The sequence below is a fragment of the Oncorhynchus nerka genome, linkage group LG3 (assembly GCF_034236695.1).
Source record: "Oncorhynchus nerka isolate Pitt River linkage group LG3, Oner_Uvic_2.0, whole genome shotgun sequence".
NCBI lineage: Eukaryota > Metazoa > Chordata > Actinopteri > Salmoniformes > Salmonidae > Oncorhynchus > Oncorhynchus nerka.
The window spans coordinates 58934784-58953926 of record NC_088398.1 but is presented as its reverse complement, the minus strand read 5'-3'; the positions used below and the strand labels follow the sequence as shown (position 1 = coordinate 58953926).

General features: G+C 41.4%; 1 protein-coding gene and 1 long non-coding RNA gene across 2 annotated transcripts; one reads left to right on the top strand and one right to left on the bottom strand.

Annotated features, from left to right (window-relative positions):
* Positions 1-403: 403 nt before the first annotated feature.
* On the bottom strand, positions 404-6446 carry LOC135565780 (uncharacterized). Its single transcript, XR_010461859.1, has 2 exons — positions 6361-6446; positions 404-837 (listed from the first exon to the last, which is right to left on the bottom strand). It is a non-coding gene; the product is annotated as an uncharacterized LOC135565780 (long non-coding RNA).
* Positions 6434-18871, top strand: LOC115111544 (LON peptidase N-terminal domain and RING finger protein 2-like). The gene is made up of 10 exons (XM_029637698.2): positions 6434-8087; positions 13520-13638; positions 14255-14377; positions 15222-15383; positions 15459-15787; positions 15910-16024; positions 16329-16450; positions 16628-16949; positions 17209-17358; positions 17458-18871. Exons 1-10 carry the CDS (start codon positions 7328-7330, stop codon positions 17614-17616), a joined length of 2361 nt encoding a protein of 786 aa, XP_029493558.1. The 5' UTR covers positions 6434-7327; the 3' UTR covers positions 17617-18871.
* The last annotated feature ends 272 nt before the right edge of the window (positions 18872-19143 follow it).

The window sequence follows — 19143 nt, the reverse complement described above, 5'->3', positions numbered from 1 at the left end:
GGTGTTTATGCATAGTTTAAAGTTCTGAAGGTAAGCAAATTGGCTTGTTCCCGTAGATATCTATTATCTTGAATGCTACAATGTAAACAAGAATATTTAATATATTGTAGATCAATAAAAACAAAGAAGGCTATTAAACTGCTTTTTAATCTTTTTACAAATGTATGTGTCTTTAAGTGTTTGAGCATCTGTGGCCTCCATTCAAGAAAATTAAATCCTAAATGACCTATAATTTCATCATTGGTGTTACTTACACCTATTACTGTTGGCCCAATGTTATCATAATTGTAAAAAAAAAAGCTTAAAATTAAGCTGCCATATTAGTTGACTTAGTATGGGAAGATGTACCCAAATACATTTAAATATATATATACAGCACCAGTCAAAAGTTTGTACACACCTACTCATTCAAGGGATTTTCTTTATTTTTACTATTTTCTACATTGTAAAGTAATAGTGAAGACATCAATACTATGAATTAACACATATGGAATCCCGTAGTAAGCAAAAAGTGTTAAACAAATCAAAATATATTTTAGATTTTAGATTATTCAAGGTGGCCACACTTCGCCTTGATGACAGCTCTGCACAATCTTGGCATTCTCTCAACCAGCTTCATCTGGAATGCTTTTCCAACAGTCTTGAAGGAGTTCCCACATATGCTGAGCACTTGTTGGCTGCTTTTCCTTCACTTTGCGGTCCAACTCAACCCAAACCATCTCAATCGGGTTGAGGTCAGGTGATTGTGGAGGCCAGGTCATCTGATGCAGCACTCCATCACTCTCCTTCTTGGTCAAACAGCCCTTACACAACGTGGAGCTGTGTTGGGTCATTGTCCTGTTGAAAAACAAATGATAGTCCCACTAAGCAAAAACCAGATGGGATGGCGTATCGCTGCAGAATGCTGTGGTAGTCATGTTAGTTAAGTGTACCTTGAATTCTAAATAAATCACAGACAGTGTCCCCAGCAAAGCACCCTCACACCATCACACCTCCTACTCCATGCTTCACGGTGGGAACCACACATGCGGAGATAATCCGTTCACCTACTCTGTGTCTCACAAAGATACGACGGTTGGAAGCAAAAATCCTCTGAACAGTTGATTTTTATTTAACCTTTATTTAACTAGGCAAGTCAGTTAAGAACAAATTCTTATTTTCAATGACAGCCTAGGAACAGTGGGTTAACTGCCTGTTCAGGGGCAGAACGACAGATTTGTACCTTGTCAGCTCTGGGATTTGAACTTGCAACCTTCCGGTTACTAATCCAACGCTCTAACCACTAGGCTATCCTGCCACTAGGCTACCCTGATGTTGAGATGTGTCTGTTACTTGAACTCTGTGAAGCATTTATTTGGGCTGCATTCTGAGGTGCAGTTAACTCTAATGAACTTATCCTCTGCAGCAGAGGAAACTCTGGGTCTTCCTTTCCTGTGGCGGTCCTCATGAGAGCCAGTTTCATCATAGCGCTTGAGGGTTTTTGTGACTGCGCTTGACGAAACTTTCAAAGTTCTTAACATTTTCCGGATTGACTGACCTTCATGTCTTAAAGTAATAATGGACTGTCGTTTCTCTTTGCTTATTTGAGCTGTTCTAGCCATAATATGGACTTGGTCTTTTACCAAATAGGGCTATCTTCTGTATACAGTACCACCCCTACCTTGTCACAACACAGCTGATTGGCTCAAACGCATTAAGAAAGAAAGAAATTCCACAAATGAACTTTGAACAAGGCACACCTGTTAATTGAAATGCACTCCAGGTGACTTCCTCATGAAGCTGGTTGAGAGAATGCAGGTATTTGTGTAAAGCTGTCAACAAGGCAAAAGGTGGCTACTTTGAAGAATGTCAAATATAAAATATATTTAGATTTGTTTAACACTTTTTGGTTACAGCATGATTCCATGTGTGTTATTGTAGAAAATAGTCAAAATAAAGAAAATCCTGGAATGAATAGGTTTGTCCAAACATTTGGCTGGTACTGTATATATTTTTAAATTAAGTTGATTTCCCCCAAACTGCCATGCCCAAATGCCACCGCAATCCAAAAAAAAAACATTCACATTAGTAGTGACAAGCAATAACAATAATAAAAGGAGATGGAAGAAATTCTGTTTAAAATAAAATATATAAATGTCATATGTAGTGTCAATTCAATTACGTTGCAGTCAATGACAATCAAAACAATAACTATGCCAATGGCATTCCACAAATCCAAATAAATCTAGCAATGAAATAGGCATAGCCTTGATTAGAGGGGATTACATGGGGCCAGCCCAATGCACTAGTGGCTAAGCCTTCACTTCCTGAGTGTGAGAGTGAGAGTGAGAGTGAGAGAGAGAGAGATAGAGAGAGAGAGTGAGAGATTGTATTCTGGAAGTATAGTATCTACCTGTGAGGGTATCTAACTGGTGTTATGGTAGAATGTTTTTAATGTAAAATCTGTCATTTTATTTGACAATGGGAAAAATAGCTAATGGACAAATACTGGAGTACAGGTTTGATTGAACTAAGCCTTTAGAGGAACTATAGCTATCTTCAGCCTCAAGTTTCTGTCAGCCTAGTTACCAGACCTGACCGTCACGTGTAGCCACTGAAGGCATATCCCAACCCTGGCTAATCACCTCATCAAGTGGTTACATCACGTGTAGCCACTGAAGGCATATTCCAACCCTGGCTAATCACCTCATCAAGTGGTCACACCACGTGTAGCCACTGAAGGCATATTCCAACCCTGGCTAATCACCTCATCAAGTGGTCACGGCTGGCAATTTGAGGCTAAAGAAGTGCAAAACCAACATGACTGTTGTTCTCCCATAGCCCTGTTTGCCTCTTAAGCTCAACAACAAGCCCCTAGTTATAAACATTATATCTTCAGGGGGAGGTGGTGATTGCATCTCTCACGGAACTAAACAACTGAGAGATTGTCTGGGAACAGCTTTATCAAAAGCCATGCGGATGAGGCCTCAACCCTTTCCTTTCAGATTTGCCCTGTTCTTTCTATTACCAAAACCATTGATGTATGATAAAGTTGCCTATAACACAGACTATAGTACAGCAGTCTTTGAAGATGTCAGAGGATTCATCAGCAATTGTTAGTGGACACAGACTGTCCACTATCTGAAGCTCTTTTCCAGCACACCTTGATCACACCATTACTTTTTAAATCTGATCATGAGACTTCTCAATTTCAGGCCAATGGCAACATACTAAAACCAAACACAGGGAACTCATTATACTCAAAATTATTTTGTGAATTCATTTTATCCATTTGCAGGCTAGTTTAATACATACATGGTCTGTCTGTGTACCTTTTTATTATATGTTAATGTTTCCGTTTTTAACATTGTGTCAGGATAAAGTGTTGATAGAAAGGGGGCTTTTGATTTACTTTTACCCCTCAGAACTACAGCTGTGGGATCTCTGCTGATCTAGAATCATTTTTACCTTTTTAAATCATAGTGAATAAGATTGTGGACAGATCCTGGATCAGCACTCCTACTCTGATGCTTTGTGGATAGGGGCCCTGATCTCCACAGGTTAGCATTGTGTAGAATAACTGATTGATTCAATGGTCTAGCCTGTTATGATGGACTGTATAAACCTCAGACTTGTTCTATGACTATTTCTAATGATATTACATGTTAAATGTATTTTACTGGTATTTCAAGATGGGCAATATAAACCAGTGACTTGTCACTTCCTTAGGTTTCTACATCTATAAATATGTATTCTAAAGGATATGTGTTTTCTTATTGTCATGAAATATCATTTGGAAGTTTGATGTAAGTGTTTGTAGTAAATTCAAATGGTAAAAAGGTTGTGATTAGTTTGACTTATGACTTAAAACAATTGCCAGCAGCATACCACCCTTGCCCTGTATAGGATGCAGTCTTTTGGATGGGATGTTAAATGGTTGTGCTAAAACTCTGGGCATTAAAAATGGCACTTATCTTAAGAGTGTGGGTGTTAACCCTGGTGTCCTGGCTAAATTCCCAACCTAGCCCCATTCCATCAAGGCCACCTAATCCTCCCCCTCATTTCTAATTGGCATATCACTCCTCACCTGATGGGCGATGAGCGTTGTGTCACAAAAATGGTCGCCATGCATCACCCAGGTTGGTGGTGCACATTGAAGGTGGGTGAGGTGATTTCCCCTCGTACTGTGTAAAGTGCTTTGAGTACCTCAGTTGGTAGAAAAGCGTTATATAAATCTAATATATACAGTATAATACGTCATTCACACAACATAGGTGATGAACCTTGCATAGAGTGTTAGGGAAGGGCAAATTAGTTAGTATTGCATTATCACTGTTTTACCCAAACAGGTATGCCAAGCGAACAACTTTCCTGTCTGATGCTCCAGATTGTTTTTTAATTCTAGGTAAGTGGCAACTGGGACTTTTCCCAAATTTATTTTTATTTTTTTCTTAATACTTTGAAAAAAGGGCTACAAAGAGGTTTTTCGGCTGTCCCCACAGGAGAATCCTTTTTGGTTCCAGGTATAATTTATTTGGGTTCGTTCTACCTGGAACCAAAAAGGGTTTATTCAAATGGCTATCTTATTGGGACAGCCGAATAACCCTTTTAGGTTCTAGATAGCACCGTTTCCCACCCTAAGAGTGTAGGCATAAACATCCTACATTATGCGGATAATGTCAAAACCTGTTCTGTGTTTGTGGTCTCCAAATACCAGTAAATTATATGGTCAATAACCCCAACTGTATTACTGGCTCAAATCTGCCATTTTTCTCAAACAAGTTCAGCACCTTTTGGCATTATTTTATGCCAACTATTATGAAATCTAACTCTTATGTCAGCATCTTATAACATTACTACAGTAGTCATGGTGACTCACGAGATACTGTGTAAATACTCATTACTTAACTGTGATGAATGTGGTGAAACGCATATAATAGTGAGTTTCTTCCTTATGGGAAACCTACGGACTACTCTTCTTAACCAGAATCTCAGGTTGGCCCTGGATTATTGTGCTACGGGGATGAAATGGTTCTTGTAGCGGAGGTTTGGGTTTTCCTTCACCTCTCTGACTTCTGCATGCATACTGACCAGAGGAGACCCTAAGGGCCTGTTCTGCTTTTGCCTGAGTTAAAACTGTTATACATTGTTATACAGTGCACAACATGTAAATAACCCTAAGTATTTAATCAGACGTGAGCAATGGATCTCCTTAACAGGGAACACTGTGTTCCTTCCTATGACGGATGGGTTATATCATAGACTAGACAGGTCATACAAAATGAGAGAAGTAATGAGTTTACCCTGAGGAGTGCAACATCTGTTATGTAACCTTAAAACAAAACATGTTTTCTTAAAGATAAAGGATTTATCTTCCCTGTGATTGTTAATGTTCAAATGTCTATTTTCTTTGTTAAGTTTAGACCATTCCCTCATTAAGATTGGTACAGCAGCAGCATCATAAGTGTGTGAAATGTTGGGAGATGTGAGTCATCATAAAAGCTGAGGTCATCCTTATGCAACTTTGAAATGACATTAACATTGTTACCTGGCTGAGAGTTGGAGAGAGGAAGAGATAGTTAGGGAGAGTCATCCACAGCAATTACACATTGATTTGTGTTCGTATTTGTAGCTACTTAGTAGTAGCCTGCTACCTGAGGTGGACATATTCTTGTCATCATATTTATCATATTGAATAATGGCTAAAGTTTCTGTTTTGACAATGGCTAAATGTTCTGACATCCACCAGTAATTCTGCCCACATTTTCAAAGGATAGGATTACACTCAGTATGATAGACATTGAAAATTAAAATTAAAAATACAAATCCATATGCTAAGAGTATAAGAATGACAAAGCTTTTTTGAACCACAACAAAATAGATTGCACAAATTATTCAACATATTATTTATAGTATACAAATAGCCTGCTGCCTAAATTACATTTGATAGGTACTGTATATCACTTTGGACATAATTTTCTTTATCTAAAGCAATAACAGCAATAACCTTGCTGTTTTCTGTGTCTTTTAAATCACTGCAATACATTTTGGCAGTGTTCTCAAACAAATGTAAGGGTAATTCTAGCTCTGCTTCTTATATAAAGGATTACATAAAACAATGCACCCCTCCCCCTCAGAACAGTGATATAACCAGTGCAATTCTAATGAAGATGAAACAACTAGGTCTAGGTAGTCTATTACCATACCTGGATAGTCTCTCTAGTCAGATATATTTCTCTAAAACATAGTGTAACGATGATAAATGTCAGGTTGTTACATGAACTGAGTGCCCCGCGAGCTACACTGACGTTAAGTGGTTATGTAATGTTGATATGTTATACAAGTGAGCCATTTAATGGACCAATAACGTTTCACACTTACCGTCACGTGCTTCGTTCGGCGAATCATCATAGCTGGATTTGAAGTAGCTAAGCTAACTGAGCAACAGTATGGAGTACAGCGAGGACCAGATACTTTCATTTTAATAGTATTTTGGCATCAATTGTTATAACCGAACAAGAAAAGTTTGAATGTCAAGACCCGGGCAGAGAAACTAATTAAGCTTTCCAGCTACAGTGAGCGCGAGAGGTTAGCCAGCTAGGGAAATTAATTGGGTTGTTTCGATTCTTCCATAAAAACAGGTAACGTGAAATTGCACTCGGAACTTTGCTCCACAGAACGTTACTCCCAGGAAACCGTCCTTTTGCCTTCTAATGACTTTTAAAGCCTGCCAACCTCCGATGAAGGATTTGAGTTGCCAACAATGTTTAGCTGACTAGAAGTACATACCTAGCGTTACTTGCTGTTATTTGGGGAGGCGTAACGCCGTTGTCAGCCAAACAAGAGGATTGACTCGACGTTTAACGTTACTTCCTCAGTTCGTGAATTACTGTGCTGGTTTATTCAGCAAAGCTTGGTAGGCAAATGGGCATTACAGTGCTGTAACACAGAGTCCGAATATATCGGGTTTGAAAAACGGGAAGTCTACATGCAAACTAATTTGACATTTTAGCAAATGATTGGTGCGTATTCTATTCGGCTGTCGTGTAATGAGGCCTCTTAACCAGCTCTTCTCTTGGAAAACGACACGAATCGTTCACTATGGCACATGCAACGTTATAGTTTGACATATTTGGGAAGTCTACATACAAACTATTTTGACATTTTAGGAGTCACCAGTTTGGTGCATATTCAATTCGGCTATCGCGGAACGAGGCCTATCCAGCTCTTCTCTTGGAAGACGACAGGAGCCTTTCACGATGGCACATGTAAACCTTAACGTTAGTCTGACGACGTTTTGTGAGAAGGAGTGTTTTTGAACACAGTTTGCTATGTGTAATATTCCAAGATGAACATGGAGACGGTAATCCAATCTCATAAATCGGCGCAGTTTGTCCACCCGGTATACGACCCTGGAGCAGCGGGTATATGCCCTGAAATGCTCGAGGTGGCAGAGGAAGCAAACCGGGCAGGTGACTACGACCTTGCTGCGGAGATCTATAGTTCTCAGCTGGCGGACCTCCAGCATCCAGACCGGGGCCTCTGTTTGCGCAAAGCTGACGCTTTGGCCCAGACCGGGCGGATAGCAGAGGCGCTTGACTCGTACTGCACCGCGGCCAACATTGGCGAACTTCGGCCATGCGAATTGCAGCTTCTGGTTGAAAACATAGCACGGACTCTTCGCGAGAAGGAGCTAACGTTAAACATTAATTCGAATGCAACGAGTTGTCATAATAGTGGGAATGGAAACGATGGGGTTGAGGCCGATGGGATGTTTGAGGAAGAACCCTTGGACTTGTTTTCATGCCGCCTTTGTAGGTGTTTACTGTCAGAACCAACCACATTGGAGTGCGGCCATACGTTTTGCAAACATTGTTTAGAAGAAGAAACTGTCAAAGACTGCATACAATGCAAACATAAACTGAACAAAAAAGACGGACAGATCCTGTCCATTGGGTTTAGAGTAAACGTCATTCTCAGTAGTTTGTTGGATAAATGTTTCGACTCTGAAAGTAAAGCCAGGAGACATTGGATAGAAGGTGAGGGCTCACGAAAGAAGCACGATTACACTGATGCCCTGGACAAATACAACAAAGCCGTAGAACTGGGTAAGATAATGTAACATTTACAGTGAGTTTGAATGAGCAATTGTTGAATTCATATGTTTTAGAACAGATTGTGTATTTAATGTTTCCCTTTGACCTATTTAAAACCAAATATCTGGGAGTCTAGATTACCTACTTTTCACTACTCCGCATTGTGACTTGCCTAGTTAAATAAAGGTTACATTGTGTCACCGATAGTGGGTGACACTGTACCCATTTCAGTTCTCGAAGAAATCCTTTCATAAACCCAGTAGCCCCCCCCTTTATTACCAAACCCACATTTATACCCTGGGTCACATACCCCATGGATTTATTTAATAATGTTCACACTGGTTATGCTGTTAAATTAAAATTGACTGGACTGTGTGTTGTCTTTTCCTCACTGGCTATGTAGAATAAGTAGGCCTTTTATTGGGACATATTACATTATTGGATGTAAGCATGTTGGCATTTGTCATGAATCTTGACCTGGAGGCAGCTCTGCAGAGTGGTCACTAGCTAGCATTTTGCACCTTCTTAAAGCCAAAAAGCAAATGGTTGTTTTCTAGAATTTCTATGATATAGCTCATTTTGACTTAGCAGCTGGCTCATCTAGTGAAAATTGCTCTGCCTCCAGAGCAAGATTCATGACAATAAATGTCAACCTGCCTTAGGCAACATGGTCTCTGGAGCAGAGGCCATGGCAGCCTAAATAAGTGGCACATCCTCTACATCTACATAGGTTATCTTTAAAATCAGCATTGCAGTGATTCTCAGTTTCAACCATGGCAGTAGAAAATTGAGTTTGAAAAAAATTATGCATCTGCAACAATTAACTAATTTTGAAGACTAAGATGCCTAGTTTGACACAGTGTCTTATTTTAAATACATTTGACATTTTGCCAGAATTTTGTAAATTTTCACCCAAAATTCTCGTTACAGAAATGCGTCTGAATGAAATTCTCTGGTTATTTTACACAATTTTACTTGACAAAAACCACATTTATTTGCATAAAACACAATGTTGTTGCAGTTTCTTCCGTAACACTGATATGATTTATACTAGTTGAGGCATACATGAAACTATAATATGTATTATCTAAAGAAATGGGACATGCTTCTCATTACGTAACACTTTTTAAAAAAGTTGCTGTAAAAACTCAATTTTTTAAAACAGTTTTATTCACCCATGATGCATCATCTATTCTGAACAAAAATATAATTGCAACATGTAAAGTGTTGTGCCCATGTTTCATGGGCGGAAATTAAATCCATCCACCTGACAGGTGTGGCATTTCAAGAAGCTGATTATACAACATGGTCATTACACAGGTGCACCTTGTGCTGGGGGACAATAAAAAGCCACTCTAAAATGTGAACTTTTGTCACAACACACAATGCCACAGATGTCTTAAGTTTTGAGGGAGTGAGAAATTGGCGTGCTGACTGCAAGAATGTCCACCAAAGCTGTTCCCAGATAATTTAATGTTAATTTCTCGACCATAAGCCGACTCAATGTTGTTTTAGAGATTTTGGCAGGACGTCCAACCCGGCCTCACAACCGCAGACCACGTCTAACCATTCCATCCTTAGACCTCCACATCTGGCTTCTTCACCTGCAGTATTGTCTGAGATCAGAAACCCATACAGCTGATGAAACTGGGTTTGCACAACCAAATAATTTCTGCATAAACTGTCAGAAACCGTCTCGGTTAAGGTCATCTGCGTGCTCGTCATTCTCACCAGGGTCGTAACCAACTTCAGTTGCTGGAGAAGTGTGCTCTTCACAGATGAACACCTGTTTCAACTGTACCGGACAGATGGTGTGTGGGAGGGCGGTTAGCTGGGGTTATGGTATGGGCAGGAATAGGCTACGGACAACTAACACAATTGCATTTTATCGATGGCAAGTTGAATGCACAGAGATACTGTGACAAGATCCTGAGGCCCATTGTTGTGCCATTCTTCCGCCACCTCATGGTTCAGTATGGTAATGCACAGCCTCATGTCACAAGGATCTGTACACAATTCCTGGAAGCTGAAAATATCCCAGTTTTTCCATGGCCTGCATACTCACCAGACATGTCACCCATTGAGCATGTTTGGGATGCAGTTCCAGTTCCCGTCAATATCCAGCAACTTCGCACAGTCATTGAAGAGGAATGGGGCAACATTCCACAGGCCCCAATCAACAGCCTGATCAACTATGTGGAGATGTGTCACGCTGCATGAGGCAAATGGTGGTCACACCAGATACTGATTGGTTTTCTGATCCTCACCCCTACTTTTTTTAAGGTATCTGTGACCAATAGATGAATATTTCTACTCCCAGTCATGTGAAATCCATAGATTTAGATCTTAATGAATATATTTCAATTGATAGATTTCCTTACACTGTATGAACTGAAATTGTTGTATGTTGCATTTTTAAATATTTTTGTTCAGTGTTATTTTTGGCGATAGGTTGAAACACATGAAACATTCATGGACATTTAGCTAGCATGCTGATGAAATGATTGAATAACATGTATGGGTACATTTATTTTGCAAGTCTCACGCAGGCAGTGTGATCAGCATGTTACATGCTGACTAGACCCGGCACGAGCATATTGATTTTGTCCATCCACACTAGGAGGAAACCTCGGAACCAACTGTATCAAGTTGGGGACAGGTCGAAAAACATGAAACATTTAGCAAGCTAGCTTGCTGTTGGTAGCTAATTTGTCTTTGGGTATAAACATTGGGTTGTTATTTTAACTGAAATGCACAAGGTCCTTTTTTTCTGGATCTTTTGTAGAATTTTCACCCATTTTGAGTCACACACAATTGTGTGTTTTCTACTCTAACAATTAATCCTCAGATAAAAGGGGAAACCTAATTAGTTTATAGTAATCTCTCGTCCTTCAGTCTTATTATTCATTGGACTTTATATGGTGGTTGGCAACCAACTTTGACTGGAATGTGTACCTCAGTTCATCTTTCAATCACCCACGTGGGTATATGCTCCAAAAAAACAATAACGAGAGGGGAGAGGTGGGACTTTCAGGGCATCAAGCGTCAAATGGAACCACGTTCTATTTTTGCGCCTGGCTACGCATACGCTCTCTAGCAGTTTGGATGAAATGATTGAATAACATGTATGTGTAAATTTATTTTGCAACACGGGCAGTGTGGTCAGCGTGTACACTAGCCTGGCAGACACATGACCCACATTTCTACACAGCCAGCTGCAAGGACGTAGAGAGGCTGGTGTTAGCAAGACTACAGTTACTCTCCGTTAGCGCCCTTTTTACACCAGGTCAAAGAAAGTCCAGCATATGATTTCTAAGATAATATAATGCTGCTACAGAAAGATAGCTATTTTTTTTAAACATTCATTTAGTTTTGCATTTATTGCTGATTTGAAATGTAACCGTATTTCAGACCATGTACAAGTCCATTAGTATATTGGCGTTTGGTAATTGTAGAATATGATTTGCTCCAAACACAATCAAAATGCAATGTTGTACGTTATGGCATCTGTTATTTCATTCCATTGGTGAGATTGTGTTGCATAGGGAGTTGTGTGTGTGCGAGCAATTCCGTAATGGATTCTTGCCTGGGCTTTGTTTTCTCTTGTGATGGTGCTTGTTGGCCTCTTCCTAAGTTTTCGGCATTCATCCGTCATGCTGTATTACATACCTGTGTTTCAAATGGTGGAATAAGTTGCTTGTATTTTCTCGAGTCGCATCACCTGCAATATGGCCATTATTTAACCCAGTAAAAACAATTCCTCTTTTGCAACTCCTGATGTAAGTTGGACTCTTATGAAAGCTTTACCATGACAATTAATGCATTACCCAGATCTCTCTAAAAGACACTACATTTTAAATTAAAGGGTAGTCCACTACTGCTATTTTTTTTATTATTCCTAAGTTATGTTAAGGTATTATTCATATAGGTTTTCAAATTCACTCTCCTTTTGAATGGAAAAACAGTATAAACCACAGACAGGCCCCAGTTAGTTTTATTTTCTCCAACATGCTCCACGTGTTTCTCATTTTAGGCAAGATGCAGGCATGCAGGTCACTCCTAAAATCTACTTGTTAGATTTTACTGCATGGTCGGAACTAGAAGCACAAGCATTTCGCTACACTCTCATTAACATCTGCTAACCATGTGTATGTGACCAATAAAATTTGATTTGATTTAAAGTTGAAACACCAGGTCAGCCCTGGACAGTTTACTCCATATAGATGGCCAGGAGTTGTTTTCCCCAACCTTGTGACCTGAGTTTTACCAGGATAAACTTGGGCCCGTAATTAGCCTCACTCCCTAGAAAAAACTCCTGTGCTGACCCTTACTACAGAGAGAGCTTTTAGGCATAGTCAGGAATGAGAGCGAGCCAGCATCAGAGGCCCTTTGGTGCTTCAGTAGAGGCCCGGCCCAACAGCATAGCACAGAAGCTCTGACTGACCCCATTCTTTTTGCTTTAATGTCAGCTACTTACCTGCTTATTTAAGTCGGGGGGGGGGATGCAGACTGTTTTTACCCACAGAGGCAGCATATCATCCACTGAGCCAAAGATTCATAAACTTTTACATGTTAAAATACCGCCTTTTTTCTCCCCAATTTTGTGATATCCAATTACAATCTTGTCTCATCGCTGAAACTCCCCAACGAGCTTGGGAGAGGCTAAGGTTGAGTCATGCGTCCTCCAAAACATGACCCACCAAACCGCGCTTCTAAACACCCGCCTGCTTAACACGGAAGCCAGCTGCACCAATGTGTCGGAGGAAACACCGTTCAACTTATGACTGAAGTCAGCTTGCAGGCGCCCGGCCCACCACAAGGAGTTGCTAGAGTGCGATGGGCCAAGGACATCCCCTAACCCGGATGACGCTGGGCCAATTGTGTGCTGCCCTATGGGACTCTATGGGACACATCCTGGGATCGAACCTGGGTGTGTAGTGACGCCTTAGACCGCCACGCTACTCGGGAGGCCTCAACTTTTTACATTTGAGTAATTTACCAGATGTTCTTATAAAGAGTGGCTTATAATAGTGAGTACAAACGCCATGCTCTACCAACTGAGCCACACAGGACAGAATCGTTCATCAGAATAGAATGTTGACCCTCTCTTCTCTCCCCTCCCCTTCTCACTAGCCAGAAGGTTGTTGCATGTCATTGTAGACCTATTCTTGGCAAAGACTGCATGGTCGACTATGGTGCAGTATTTTGATTCAAGGGAAATGCTCCGGTTTGGTCCAGTGTTCCCTACTCATACTGTGTGGGGCGAATAACATCCAATGTTGAATTACATTTCTGCAGAAAAGACACATTAAATAAGTTGACATATTGTTGCATAGTAACTGATACTGTTCTTTGTGGTATTGTATACACGGACAACATTGTACCTGTGTGGAAAGGTGTAAATAACATTTCGTCATTCTTCCTGTGTTCTCTCTGTTCTACAGCGCCATCTATAGGTAGGCTACTGGGACAGCGTGCTGAGCTGCACATGGACAGTAGGAACTACAGCCAGGCCATCCAGGACGCAGAGAGCTTGTGCAGACTCAAACCTCTCTGTCCAAAGGTGAGAGAAATTGATATGTAACTCAATCTACCTAACCCAGCAGAGTATAGACTTAGACCACCAGATGGTGTCTGTATATCTGGGCCTTGGCTTAACCTGTCTCTAGTCGTGTCATGAACTACCCATCACATCTTCACAACCACAGTCTGACCCAGTCAGCACCCAATACATACAGTCCTGACCATGTATAGTGTATGTGTGAAAGTATTATTGGATGCTGCCAAGTCTGTTCGTAAGTGAGGTTGGATGCTACAAGCTTGTGTATGTTAATATGCAAATTATAGCAGCTGATATACATGCAAAATAGATCATATAGACCTGAAAACCAGGCACTAGTGTCAATAGGGAAGAGCTTATGTTGACCAGGTTGAAGAGCCCCTGGAAATATAACCGAGGGGTTATGACAAGAATGACCTTATATTCCCATGTTTCCTCTGTTTTTAAATGGTTGTCTCTCTTAGGTCGTTTAGGGCGCTCACTGAAACAATATTCAGATGATAGATTATCAGTGTTTTGAATATACTTTAGAGGTATAGTTGAAATGCTATCAGAGTATTTCCTACTCACTTTGGTGTTTCCCTACTCAAAACACCCTCTTGTCTGTGTTTTTTCCCAGGCCCACTACATCAAGGCCTCAGCCCTGAGTAAAGCCAACTACAATGATGAGGCCTTAAAGGAGTACTTCATGTGTGTAGCGCTCAAGCCTGATTGGATGACGGTGAAGCTGGAAGCTCAGAAGGTAATACACAAGTTTAAAAAAACTTTTGTCCATTTACTTCAATTACACAGACTTAACCACAAATGTAATACCCCTTAATGTCACATCACAATTATATAAAAATGCAGTATTACTATGTACTATATGACAGTGTAAATCTGTCTCCATGCTTACCAGACCGGATTAGTTTTGTTTTAAATCCTGCTCTGCTCCACACTAGGTGATGACGCAATGCCCCCATTCCAGCTGTCTTAGCTGGGGAGCTATTCCAGGCCTATCCCCTGCTGTCACTGTGGCCTGTTTTAGTAGTTCCACTGCTGTTACATATTCACTGCAATATGTACTGTCCGGTGGTGTAAAGTAAAAATACTACTTAAGTCGTTTTTGTGGTATCTGTACTCTATTTATATATTTTTAAAACTTTTACTTCACTACATTTTCCCTAAAACCCCAAAGTACTCATTACATTTTGAATGCGTAGCAGGACAGGAAAATGTTCCAATTCACACACTTAACATCCCCTACTGCCTCTAATCTGGCGGACTCAGTAAACACACATGCTTCGTTTGTATATTACGTTTTACTTTGATAATTTAAAACCAAATACTTTTACTCAAGTAGTAATTTACTGGGTGACTTTCACTTCTACTTGAGTCATTTTCTATTAAGATATCTTTACTTTTACTCAAGTATGACAATTGGGTACTTTTTCCACCACTAGTACTGTAACTATGTCAAGACAGTTTGAGCCATTGTCCTGTATTTCCACCATATTCCCTTTTAAACTCTGGGTACTAGTTATAAGCTACTTATGAATGCTGTGACATTGTATGAGCGTGTTGACTGACAGTGTGTGTTTCTGTAGCTGCTTAGTGAGCTGTTCTCGTCAGCGTTTGAAAAGGATGGTCAGCCCACTCCCCTACATCCCCTACAGGGTGGTCCCTCCACTCGCCGCCTCAAACCCCCCGCCCTGCTCAGCTCTCTACACCCCCTCACCACGCGACAGAGGCCTGGCTGCTCCTCTCAGGTCAGCACACACACACACACACTTACCTCCCCACACACCTACTTCTCATAGTAACTCCACTCTTCTCCTCTCCAGGACCCAGCGTTTATTGCAAGTAAGAGTTCTCCTCGCGAGGGTCCCTCCTACTCCTCCAAACACCCCCTGTCCCCCAGCAGTGAAGCTGAGAAGCCGCTGCTAGAAGACGCCAAGAGCCTGGCCAGTGTCCTGGCTGCCCTGCCTGCCGCCCCAGGAGGCCTCAAGAGGAGACATAGTGGGGACAGCCCAGCCTTCAACACCCCCTCCAAACTGCCCAGACCAGATGAAGCCTATTCCTCCTCTCACCCTCCTGCTGCTTCCCCTATGAGGAGGACAGTGGCTGCAGACCTGCTCGACAGTAGAGATATGGAGTGCTCCCTCTGTATGAGGTAAGTGGACCACCAACCACTACACAATTATGCATTTATTATTAGCCACTCAGTGTTTGATTTTCAGTCCATACTGACAATTACTTCAACTGATAAAGCCTATGTTATTGTGTTTCCTCCAGGCTGTTCTATGAGCCCGTCACCACCCCCTGTGGACACACCTTCTGCCTCAAGTGTCTGGAGCGCTGTCTGGACCACAACCCCAATTGCCCTCTTTGCAAAGAGAACCTCTCAGAGGTAAACACACACACAGGAAGTAGCTGTACTCTATATGTGGATAGATGGCTTAAGGCAGACCTGGTGATTATGAAAAATGATGGCTTAGGGCTGTCTGTAATACAATATAATCTCTGTTCTGTGTTGAGTGTCTGAGGGATGGTTTAGCGTGACCAAAGAAGTTTGCACAAAGCTTCCTCCGACACAGGGAGTGAAGTAGTATATTGGGACAATATATAATTAAAGGATAATTCACCAAAGACATGGATGATCCAGTAGAATGTGAATGTAACATCCTATTCCTCTGTGTTCTGTATAATACCAGTATCTGGCCACTAGAGGGTACAACAAGACTCTGCTGATGGAGGAGGTGCTGCAGCGTTACCTTGGAGACGAGCTGGCGGAGAGGAAGAAGATCCACGAGGAGGAGATGAAGGAACTGTCGAAGTGAGTCTCACACACAAACGCATTAGCACACAAACACATATTTGATCACTTTACATAGCTATAGATTTTATGGTAAATGAATCGCGTAGTAGCATCGTCAGTGAGTTAACTGCACTTCAACAGTCCTGCTTTTTCAGCTAATTGCTAACCAATCTCATATCCCTCCTTACACCCTAGCTTGAAGCTGGAAGTGCCAATCTTTGTCTGCACCATGGCCTTCCCCACCATCCCCTGTCCACTGCACGTCTTCGAACCATGCTACCGCCTCATGATCCGCCGCTCCATGGAGACCGGAACCAAGCGGTTTGGCATGTGCATTGCTGACGAGTTGAAGGGTTTCGCTGACTATGGCTGCATGCTGGAGGTCCGGGATGTCAAGTTCTTTCCCGATGGGAGGTCCGTGGTCGACACCATTGGAGTGTCCCGCTTCAAAGTGCTGAGCCACGGTCAGAGAGATGGATACAACACGGCCAAGATCGAGTACCTGGAGGATAAGAAGGTGTGTGTGTTGGTGTGTACTGGCTAATGCTGTGTGTGAGGAAGGTTTTGCATGCATGTGGATACAAAGAGTGCATTAGAGGTATTTAGATAGATCTTGATAGATATTCATATCCTCACTTTTGTAAGTTTTGTGTGTGTGTGTTTGATATGTTTTGTGATTGGAGTGTGAATGTGATCCTCAGTCTTCCATCCCAACCGTGTGTGTTCCATTGTGTGTGTACTTTGTGTGCTAACTGCATTATATATTTTGTGGTCAGGTGGAGGGCCAGGAACTAGCAGAGATGCAGAAGCTTTATGTCTCTGTGTACGACCAGGCCAGTGGCTGGTTCACCTCCCTCAAAGATAACATGAAGAGCCAGATAATCAGCCACTTTGGACACTTGCCCGGGAAGGACCCTGACCCACAGGTAACCTAACCATTACACACACACACACACACACCTGGTGAGAATCACACGTGTATGCCATATAGGGATTGAATGGGCTGCATTTATCCCTCCCTCCAGAGTAATCCCAGTGGTCCAGCGTGGGCTTGGTGGCTGTTGGCTGTGCTGCCTCTGGACAACCGTGCCCAGCTCACCATCCTGGCCATGCCCTCCCTCAAGGACCGCCTCATTGCCATCCGCAGGGTCCTTATCTTCGTCACGCGCAAGAGACCCCGATGACCGCTCAGCCGCCACCACAACTGCTAGGACCATGCATGGTCATTCACTCATTCATTAAACCCACTCATCAGACTTGATATGAGGGCAATGTCTTTGACTCCCTTAGACATTAGGGTTGACTGAATTATGTCACGCTATCTCTCAGCTTCCTCTGTCCCCTCTCTTAGGGAGGGAATAAGAGGTCAAGATAATATAACTGGTGACTGTCATGATGCCCCAGAACTAAGCTGACCACATAACTGTGTCGAGTCCATGATGGTGTGACTTATCTAATTTTCTTAATATTGCACATTTAGTATAAAAACTCATATTTAAAAAAGACCTGACACGTACCAAAAAATAATTTGTATGACTGAAAAATAATACAATACCGATTGTATTGGGTTGTCTTTAGTTTGGATGTTATGTTTCTGTTCAATCCCTGCTGACTATGGTGAGAGACACATGTAAGACCCAGAGAGATAGAAACCACCGAATGGAGTAGAAGGTCTACATATGAGAATGTGCTCCTGTTTAAATGGCTTTTCTGCACTCATATCTACATGACTAGGGAAATAGATGCAGAACCTTAAGCCTGCGTCTTGCCCAGTCATGTGCCTCAATAGAGTGATGAAGTAGTAGTGCATCTGAAAGAAATGCAAAAGAGTCCTGAAATTGGTATGTATGTAGATGTAAGTGATTTGGGGTTAAACTCACTTATTGGTAGACATCTAAATGTAACTTTTTTTATTTTATTTATTTTTTACTTTCAGTAAAATTAAGACATTAAAACAATTTGCCTACTGTAACTTGACATGGTTTATGAACATGTAATCAAACTATGATAATCTAAATGATAGTCCAAAACAACAATGGTAATGTATAAGAGACAATGTAAGTGTCTCTGGGAAGGAAATGGGGTTAAACTATTCTGTTTCATGTCTTGTTTCTCTTCTGCTATGTATATGATGTATGGTCAATGTGAATTGGATGATTTAACTGTGATTATCAATGTTAACTCTCTGAGGCCTTTACAATGTCTTATTTAAGTGTAATTATTTAGTTGTTTCTCCTGATCTGTATGACATGTGTAGCGCCTCTTTTGGCTAGTGTTATGACTTGTTTATTTATAAAAGAAGATATAGCATTTTTTTCTGGAATAAGAGATGCCTGAGATGTATTTGGTTTCTGATTGTTTTCCTTGAAGTGTTCAGAAAGAAAGATTTAGCTATCGTCATTTCATTGCGATGTGACATTAAATGACAAAGTATGTGGACACCTTGTTGAACATCTCATTCTAAATATCATGGGCATTAATATGGAGTTGGAGCCCCCTTGCTGCCATAATAGCTTTCGCAGCAATGTTCCAACATCTAGTGGGTGACTTGCTTCCGTTCAGCCACGAGCATTAGTGAGGTCAGCACTAATGTTTAGCGATCAGGCCTGGCTTGCAGTCAGCGTTCCAATTAATCCCAAAGGTGTTCGATGGGGTTGTGGTCAGGGCTTTGTGCAGGCCAGTCAAGTTCTTCCACACCGATCTTGACAAAC